The following is a 10,350-nucleotide window of genomic DNA, read 5'->3' on the forward strand; positions in this document are numbered from 1 at the left end:
TGGTGCCACTTCAGGAACTATTTCTTAGCATCTAAACGAGCAACAGCATAATACACTCTGTTAAATTTAGTTTTCTTTATCTTCTTCTCAAACCTTTACAAACTACATTGTAACTGCAAAAAAAAAGACATTAATTGATAGCAAATGCATCATGGACATTGCCATATGTGCCTTACATAACATAGTCCTTGCTAAAATGCTCCACACTGCCAGCAACACCACATAATGATCTCTCAGGTTCCATACCATTTGCATAATGAGATCATGCCTACTCTTTCTCTATCTCAATTTGCTGTCTGACACCAAAGCTACGACAGGTTTACTTCCAGCCGTTCCTCTGGCTGCCGTTTATGTGCACCAACATCCTTTTGGCGTCACATCAGAGAGCGCACACTGACATTCCTGTAACGTCATGTCAGGCAGTGGGCGCAGACGGACTTCCGGTATGTGGGAGTGTACAGGCCTGTGAGATCCCCCAAACTGCAGCAGTGAATACTCAAAGAGCACAACACTCCTGAGAAACACTTTTGACTACATACTCCAAGGAACGGCTTCCAGCTCCAGTTCCTCTGGAAACGGCTGGCACTGCAAAGACCTGCTCCAACTTTAAGCATATCATATTTTTTTACATTTTCTTGTATTCATTTCGTAAGTGAGAAGATTTACTATTTTTTTCTCAAAAAGTCATCGTATTTGATAAAGATGTACATGTCAGTAAAAAATCTGCCCCCTCATCTTTCAAAAGCATCACCAAGGATCTGAAAATGAGTTCATTGGACAGTAAACTCATGAATTCCTCCAGTTCAAAATATCACTTCTTTTAAACCATACACTTAATTGACCTGATAAATTCTTCCCTTCAAACACTTGGAAAGTAATTCAAGCATCGGTGGAACTGTAAAATTTAATAAATCACTCCTTTTCATTGCAATATTGAAAAGAAGACTTTCCATACAGCTATGTACTATGTTCTTCTTTCTTTTCTATCTGCAAACACCTTAAATAGCTCACTGCAGTAGCTACTCATCCAACAAGTGGAAGAAGGATAATTCAGTAACACCATTGGAAACTTGGTTCCCCCTAAAGTAAGACAGAATGTTTCCTTGCATTCCCTAGTTTTTTCCCCCTCTGGTGATATTAAAATGGCATGGAGAAAAAAATCTGGGCTGAAACTACATTGTACATGTATCTGCAAAAACTGCCTCTGGTCCTCTTTGGTGCCACAGCATAAGAACATGTCAAAAACCTCTTCTTGCTTTTCAAAAGAATGCGCAAAGTCTGACTTACCTGGATCAACGGATACACTGTACCCATAAATGCTTACATTTTTTTGTATGCTTACCTCAAGGTTTTATTAGACTAGGCCAGGTTCAGTCATTCATTTTCCATGATTATGACAATATTGTGGTTATAAAACCACTGCTACCGCCAGATTCTAAGTGATCCATTCCACCATGTGTCTTACATGATTTAAAAGTTGGAATCCTATTGTCAACTAAGTACCAACGTGATGATGTAACAGTCTTTTGTTCTTGCTTGGGTTGGAACCAGATGTGCCCATACTCTTAAACACTCTGGCCAAGTAAGGTTGTTCAGAACCAGTTTCCATGGTGATGAATGACTATAACATCACATTTGGTACTCTATTGCAGGGTGGAAAAAAGACATCACCTAAGAAGTCATTCCACACAGATACAGTGCAAGCTGCTTCAAAACAATTCAACCCTCTAATGATCAATACTGAAATACCAGTTATTTTGCACTAAAACAGTTTGCCAATGATCCAACAGGGTGAAGATTAAAACCCTTTCATGAAAATGTACACAGCGACAAATGTACAAACAAACAAACTTTATATTTGCACAAAATTTTCAACAATGGTGTGATATGACAAAGACCCCAAATCTAACTTTGTCATGATGTGGCTACAGGTTCTGCAATGAAATGATGGCCAACTAATGGTGGGGAAAAAACAAATTCACAACATTTCCTTTGAAACTTCGGGTCCTGGACTTGCCATGCTTTGAAAGTAATCACTCTCTTCTCCTAAAGCATGGTGTCACATCCATGCAGGCATAATGTGCACTCATCATGCAAACACACACCTTTTGTAAGTGAAGAGGTAACAATAGCATCTTATTAGATGTCATTAGGATAAACACACAGCACATATATCCTTTTCCAAAAGAAACTACACCAAACTTGCTTTCACTACAATCTTTAGGACATTTCCTACAGGTAAGTCAATGAATATCTTCAATCATGCAATAAATCTGATCAATTTGACCCATTAGGCTGCCTCCTATTTCCTCCATTCACAAATCCTGTTGTTGGTTTCCAATAAATGGAGTGATAAAGAATGACCTTTGGCAAATTCAGCAATTTACTCAGTGCGGTGCAGCAGTGTGTCTCTGGCAAACCATCACGTGGGTCTGCGCCGGAATGTAGCGATCTGATCCAGCCCTATGGGGTACTCCCTTAGCCAATTCCCACCCAAGTAGTCCTCGCCACCCCTCAGGAGGTCCGTCCAATTTCCCTGGGGGAGGTAAATGTCACGGAAGCGGTCTAGGGGCTTCAGGATTGGCGCCACCAGGAGGATGTCGCCGATGAGGAACTCCGAGTCGATGGTCAGGGCCGTCTTGTCATGGGGGTCCAGCCACCACAAGGGACGGATGATAGGGGTACCTTACACGGAGACAACCGACAGAAACCAGCATGATGATATGTACACAAACTGTAATGTAACAAGTTAAACATTTTGAGCTATGATTTTAAGAAATCAGAGTGGACAATCAAGAATGTCCACCAGGTCCCCGTTTCATAAAACTTGTTATCAATAACAAGTTACGATAGTTGTTATAAGCTACTGAAATCTATGCATCTGATTGGCCGAGAGCAAATTTGCCATAGAAATGTGGAAGTTGTTACAGATAACAAGCTTTATGAAATGGGAGCCAGGACAAAATATTTTTGTAGGACTCTATTTCTTAGTATTGTGACATCTAATGACTTTGAGGGATACATACATGGTACATAATTCTTCTTATTCATCCAGTAGAAGTACAAGATCAATAATTAGTTGAATCACGAAACTGGAATCAAACTCATTTGTTGCGACATTTTGCCAATTACCAATTGGCTTCTTCGGGTGAATGATGCTCCTGTTGATCGAGCTGGCCTTAAATAGTGCAAGATTGCGCAGAATTAGAGTGCACTGGAGGTCTAGTGCGTGAAAGACGGCTTGGAATCAAGTAAACACTCTTTCAACACCAAGGACGTGATCATCCTGGATAGAAAATCCAAATGGTTTGAATGGGATGTTAAGGAAGCCATCTGGGAAAGAGTGGAGAGACCCGCAATCAACTAAGACAGAGGCCTCCGCTTCAATTTATCACAGACGTGGGACCGGACTGTTCTTAGGATTCCAAGCCATCTTTTGTGTACTCTAGCTCTGCACAATCTCACACAACACATGTATATACAGGTTTTTCCATCAATGGGAGAGTCATTCGCCCGAAGAAGCCAATTTATAATTGACAAAACATTGCAACAAGTGAGTTTTATTCCAGTTTCTTGAGTCAACTGATCTCATACATGGTACATACTTGAACATATTGACTGACCGTCTAGCATGAACATCACTTTCTATAAAGATGAAAACAGGACACTGTATCAACCACAAACTCACCTTCTAAAAGAGCGTCCAGTGCAAAGCGTTGGATTAGAGGGAAGACCTCTTCTTCATGGATGCGTACCATCTTCTTCGCAACTGTGACCACGGAGACGCCATCTGCTGCAGCGCTGTCATCATACTGCCATGGGGCAATTGAAAACTGCATGGCTGGGAGATAAGCTGTCAGCTCCAGCCACCTGATGAACAGTTCTCTTTCTGGGAGCAGGGCTTCGTCCACAGTTGTGAAGGTATCCTCTGCATAGGCATTCCCACCTATCATGTCTGGCAGGATGAAGGGGTATCCCAGGATGCCCTGGGTCAGGGCAGATGGAATCATAGTCTGTAGGCCATTGTCGTAGCCCCACGTGGACTCCTTGTCAAACATGCGGACAAAGATGGGGAGCCTTTGGGTCTGGTGTCCGCACCGGACCTCGATCATCCTGCCAAGCCTGCTGACAAGTGGGGCATAATGGGTGCAGAATTCATTGGGGTTCCGGAAGTCCTGCGACGCGACACTGTAGGAAATCGGGAAGTAGTCTGCCTCGCCTGCATCAAATTTGAACGAGTCAATGCCATATGCAGTTCGCATGCCCTCCAGGCTGTCGACGTACCACTGCTGTGCTGAGCTGTCTGTGACATCCAAGACGGCTCCTATCCCTTGCCACCACTTGACAAGAGCCGGAACAGAATGGGTGACATCCTGCACCCAGTAGCCACCCTTAATCCCGACTTCGAGGTTTGGTGAATCTAGATTGGTGAATGGATGGATCCATGCCGTCACCCTGAAACCTTGGTCATGCAGAGTATTTATCATTTCACTTGCATTTGGAAATTTGGTCACATTGAAGTCATATGAGCCATATGATGTGGTGTATTTGTCATCTATCTCAATCTGACTATTTGTCATATTGTGACTCCGGATTTCTTTTGCATATTGCAAGACCTGTTCCTGATCAACTGTTATTTTGTATCTGGCCCATGTGGACCAGATGGGAGACTTCATCATTCTCACATCTGGTGTCCCTGATGGTAGGGAGAACCACTTTTTATACACATGCTGATGCACTGCCTTCACATCGTCGTGGAAACAAATGGTGTAGCTAAGATGGGGGTTGCGAAGCTCAGTGTTCTGGTATGGTGAGTTCAGATACTTGGACTTGAGGCAGAGTTTTTCAGAGCCGTCTTCATTGAAACCCACATGTAGCGGGACATCGTCGTCAACGTGTATTGCCACGCCCATGGAAGACAACCAATAATTCTCAAGAACAGATCCCCAGACATCGCGTCTGTCCTTCTTGATGAGGATGTCACGGCTGACATAAGGTTGCATGCGTATGGACATATCGTCCATCGGCCAGTGCTGGCGATACACGCTGGCTCCACCATACCAATGGGCATGCTTCAGCGCAATGCAGTCCATCGGCTCAAAGTCGAGCAGGTGGGATGTCCAGTTCACTGTGATGCACTGGAGCCTATCCTCCTCCCGTTTGGGCTTCAGGTCAATCTGGACCATTGCAAGCTCTTTGTCAACCATGCTGTCCGTCTCCGTGTCCACCCAGTTGATGCAGATGGAGTCCGAACTGCTTGCCACACCAGTGCACGACTGGGGGTTGATGCGGACAGGCAGTGGCACGCCGAGCTCAGCCTCAAAGATGATGTCGTTGCCCCGGGTGATGTAGAGCTTGGGCTGTTCCGGACCCGGGTGGAAACTAACTGGTCCCAGGTGGTGAACAGCCATGCGGCCATGCTGCGTGACGTAGTACCACGACAGCACGGCGAAGATGACGATGACTACAGAGAGCACCATTAGGCCTTGTCGCTGCTTCTTGCTGATGTGGCACATTGGGCATGGCATTCTTCGATCACTTGGCATGGTAAGAATGGCAACAAAGCAGTGTCATGGCCTGGTTCAGTGCAAAACACAAGGAAAGAATGACTTGTCAACGAGAGAAATGCTGAAAAGCAGCCATACAATAAAGTCATACAGTTTTGATGCCAAGTAGAGCAATCGCATTGAATGTGATAATACTTCTGGTATTATTTCATCATACATACCCACCTCCAACTTTAATATTGATATTCTATACATGAAATTTACTTCCTTTCTCAGCTTTCCTCCATTCTAAAAAACTTGTTAATCTGTATTATATCACTTCCTTCACATGGCCATCTCTTGTGGTATGCTGCTAAAAAGAAAAAAGCACAGAAGATATGATACTTAACCAGTGCTGAACCATGCACTACAAAACACACTTTTCTGCCTATTTCCCAGGGCCCATTGGGCTCTGCAAGCACTCACTCATATTTAAATCCTTACCTGTTGGCAACATTTCTCTGACAATACTGGCAAACACACGAGCAAAATTGAAACAAAGTCCAGAAAAGGTAGAGGTTGTCAACTTCCCCTTCTGTCAAAGTTGGCACAAGATTTTGCTAGAACAGATACTTAAAACCCAACACACATGGTCCAGTGAGGTGACATTGCTGGCAGAAATATTGATATTGGAAAGACGTGCTGAATTTCCCAACGAAAATGCAGCAATAACCAGTCTCTACCAGAATCCTGCCAAGTATGTCAAGAGACTGTGGCGCGATGTTTCTAGCTTGAAGACTTTGAGTGGCACTGGGTGTAAGTAAAATATCAGTGAGCTTTTATACAGAAGAAAAAGAGAAGAGCTAACAGCTGAAAATGCAAACAAGGTGCAGGGTCCATTCAAATATTGACAAAAGCAGGACTTTGCAATCACACACAACAATGTATTTGGGTGGCAGTGCACAGGTTATTTTCAAAGAATGAGAAAAACTACCTCTGCCATGCATGATGTGAACAAAAAAAAAAATTAATGCATTTGCAGAAGAGTTCTTGATGGGCAAGTTCACATGAGGAAGGCACTGTTTGGTTTGTTTGATTTTAAAGTACTAGTGAAAGGAAAACGTGTCTAATCATGTGAAGTATTGGAGTACTTTTGAAACTCTTCTTGGCAAATTCTGTTTGACAATCCATCCCAGATGAAAAACTTCTTTAGATTTTTTCTGTCTCTCCTTAACTTATATCATAGCTGTGACTTTGTAACATTAAACGTTTTCTGTGTGTGTGTGTGTGTGGGTGTGTGTGTGTGTGTGTGTGCGCACGGTACAATGTGAAACGTTGCTCTGGTTATGTCTCAAATGAGAAAGCTTGCTGGAAGGGGATGCACAATTGATATCAAAAGGCCATGGTGACATTGATCCAGCTGTATAGGTCAATACCATTCAATTAAGGTCACACAAAGAGCTCATGTTAATTGCCACAACTTTTTTCCCCCTTTACAGCTGTAACTTTCCCTTTCCTCCAGTCATGTGAGCTTAAGAAAATGCAAAGTCCAAAGGTGGTTTGATTCTCAGCAAACATGATATAAACATAAATGCTGGCTCATCGCTTCAAGCATAGATACTGAACTTTCAACTACACTCCAGATGGAGCTAGAATTTTTTGGACTGGGCCTCTGTCAGTGCTCACTAAATTAATCCTGCTGTGTTCTGGTGTAGAAACTGTGCTCGCAAAGCTTTTCAGCTGATCAAACGTCCTTCCATATGAACATCGATCTACCATCATCCATAGGGTTTTCCACAGCAGAGCCGTCTGATTGACTGTGATGACTTGCAGAACACATAAACAGCTCTCGCAAATACAAGTAAAAGTCTGGGTGCCAGAGGCTGAACCCTGTTTTACATTTTTCCAGTGGATTTTGATGGTTTTACCCACATGCTAAATCCCAGTCTGGATGATGTAATTCTTGCATCCTTGAGGGTTTTGAGATATTTACAAGATAGCTGCCAAAACGGTCATTGATATCAGAACTTCCCATATTTCTGTATGAATCAACAGAAAAAATGGGGAAAATGAAGGTTTTACTGTATCTTGAGGGTGCTTAATCCGAGTCTGGGCAAGGAGGTCCTCTCGTACCTCCTTGGTCTGGGTGATGAAACTCTTGCATCCTTTTTGAATATCTGAAAACCCTCAAGGGTGCAAGAGAGGGTGCAAGAGTTGCATCATCCAGATTGGGATTTAGAAGACCATCATTTTTTTTTTTAAATCTTCACCATTTTAAGGGGAATATATGGGAATTTCAATTATTGGTAGCCACCTTGAATATCTAACAATCATCAAGAATGCATGAGTTGCATCATCCAGATTCAATGTCAACACCCTCCAAACAGGTTCAATAAGATTTGTTTTTCTTTCACATTTTTCACCATTCATATAATACAGAAATATATAGGAATTCCAAATTTTGGTAGCCATATTGGTGGCCATCTTGAATATTTCAAAACCCTCAAGGATGTAAGAGGTGCATCATCCAGATTCAGATTCAGCACCTTCATGATAGAATATAAACCATCAGAAGCATTAGGTAGAAAGTAACAAGAGTTTAGGGGGAACAAAAATGACTTTAGCATCCATACTACTATACTTCCAGTTTCATCTGCAGAAAGTTAGACTGGAATACATGCATTGGAACATGAATCTATTCCTTACAAACATTGCTTGGTCTTTGACTGAATATGCAATGTTGAGCGACAGTCATAAAATATCTTATTGTGAATATATTCTTCTTTTTTGTTTTATGTGTCATTAGCCTGGTGATGCATGTATATCTGCATGCATCAGTTGCCTTGTGTATTCCAACCACCGACAGCGCTAAGATATTACACACAGGTACCTATTCAAACAGGAATTACACCATTACATTTCCCCTGAGGAGATTATACTGCATTTCATCTGCATTGCTCAGTCTAGCTCAGTCAGGCATATTTCATCAGATGGAATGCAGGCGGCAGACACATCAAAATCAGCGGTGTGTTAGAGCTGTACATGTGTGTCGCCAGGGTAATAATGTTGCATTCATTCCAAAGTGAAACTGATTGTGGCAGCATGATCGAGGCCCAAACAAAATCAAGACAGTTCTAAACAACTTTAAAAATAGGGTATTCTCACATATCAAAACTCACATGACTTGTATGAGTATTCAGAGAGTGCAAATCCAAGTACATTTGATATATTAACTGCAAATGATGATTACTATATGCTAAGAAAATATTTTATGACTCTACTCTTGTAAAATGTTTTCTTCTATAAAGTAAAAAAAACAACAACAAACAAACAAAAAACCTTTTGCTGAAGAGGATCTTTAGGGCTAATGAAATGCACCAAGTGTACCTGCTTTTATAATGCATGAGTCATACGAAAATAAACCTAGCTGTCTATAACAGTCTATAGCGGCAAACCGATTTCCCGAGAGCCAAGATTCGCAAAATTAAAATGCATGCGACAGTTGTCTACACTACTATAAGCATTCAACGCCTGCAAAAAATTAATGCTGTGAAAAAGGCAGTCGGCTCTAATTTACAAAAATTCCATGCTACAAATATATCTTGCTTTACAGTAGTATGGTGGTGAAAAGAACATGATCGAGTTATACGCATATAAGTAATACTTCGAATAGTCTTTGTCTGTACTGTATATATATCAAATGATATAAAGTAGTCTTGTATGTCTTGTATATTTTTTTACCCCAAAACCTGGGTAAATTGGTTTTGTGGCTCACCTCACATGAGTGATGCGTGGTAGCACACAGGTAGTTTAATACCACAGATGTGAATTCCTTAGCACCTACAATTTTAGCTCTGCCCTCATGGAAAGTGTGCTGATGAAAATATCCTCAGTGATGCATCGAGAGCTTTTTTGTTTGCTCGATTTCTTTGTTTGCATTTGAAGAGTAGACACACTTTGGATACTTCATACAACTGATAATAAAATTTCATTTGGAAACCAGTTGCTAGTGATTCTAATTACTATACAGGTAAATGAACAAACAGTCCTTGTCCAGACAACTGGAAAATTTTCCTACACACAATTGCTGACAATTGTCAAATTTTTATCTGTAGATCTTCTTCTCTCTATGTGGATTCAACAATTAGCTAGTGCATTCAGTGACCATCAAGTCTCAAACGATCTGGTAATAGATCTGCAACCATTTGGAGATAAGAGATTTTGAAACCTTTTGGGGTTGTGCTCGGGAGATGGCCCTCAATAGTTCTTGGTGTGGTTTAGTCCCCAGAGTTCACGAGCAGTCTTTGCATCTATATGCATGTACCCTAGGATTAGATGTACTTTAATTGATGGCACCTGTCATACATATTTGAACTGTTTGCTTGATTTTGTCAAAGTAGAAAGAAAATTAAACTTTTGAAACTGTTGTAATAATTAGGTGTATATTCTAATTGTTTCTATTACATTCTTTTCTTTTCTTGAGTGCATACGGACATGGATAATGTGCTACATAAACATTGTTAATCATTATCATTACAAATTGTAAAGGACAATGGAAATACAATGAGATTTAATGATCATGTCAGATGACAGGCTGTTCAATGTATCTCATATAAGATCCTGTGATGATATTCAAGCTATAGTATTCAAACAATACTTTTAGCCTATTTTCCAAAAACATACCTGCACCCTACAATATGCACTGAAACTCAAACTCAAACATGCATGGAATATAATGTTGTACAAAAGATGTCTATGGTACCTTGCGTTACAATCGTCATTTGGCTTACAAAGTGCATGAAAACAATGGTTATTTGACCCCCCCCCCCCCCCACCTAAGGTAACAAGTTAGAAAGTCACCCTT

The 10,350-nt window shown here is 41.2% G+C and overlaps 1 protein-coding gene across 1 annotated transcript; it reads right to left on the reverse strand.

The window, feature by feature from the left end:
• Positions 1 to 1,904: 1,904 nt before the first annotated feature.
• LOC140230894 (myogenesis-regulating glycosidase-like) lies at positions 1,905 to 6,072 on the reverse strand. Its single transcript, XM_072311036.1, has 3 exons — positions 5,991 to 6,072; positions 3,689 to 5,577; positions 1,905 to 2,685 (listed from the first exon to the last, which is right to left on the reverse strand). Exons 2-3 carry the CDS (start codon positions 5,544 to 5,546, stop codon positions 2,423 to 2,425), a joined length of 2,121 nt encoding a protein of 706 aa, XP_072167137.1. The 5' UTR covers positions 5,547 to 5,577; positions 5,991 to 6,072; the 3' UTR covers positions 1,905 to 2,422.
• Between the last annotated feature and the right edge of the window lie 4,278 nt (positions 6,073 to 10,350).

The sequence above is a fragment of the Diadema setosum genome, chromosome 7 (genome assembly GCF_964275005.1).
Source record: "Diadema setosum chromosome 7, eeDiaSeto1, whole genome shotgun sequence".
Taxonomy (NCBI): domain Eukaryota; kingdom Metazoa; phylum Echinodermata; class Echinoidea; order Diadematoida; family Diadematidae; genus Diadema; species Diadema setosum.

Bases quoted from the DNA above. Each gene is read 5' to 3' on its own strand.
- LOC140230894 (XM_072311036.1), bottom strand. From the start codon at position 5,546: ATGCCAAGTGATCGAAGAATGCCATGCCCAATGTGCCACATCAGCAAG. The intron at 2,686-3,688 runs GTGAGTTTGTGG...TCTCCGTGTAAG, and splicing joins ACTGGACGCTCTTTTAGAAG to GTACCCCTATCATCCGTCCC.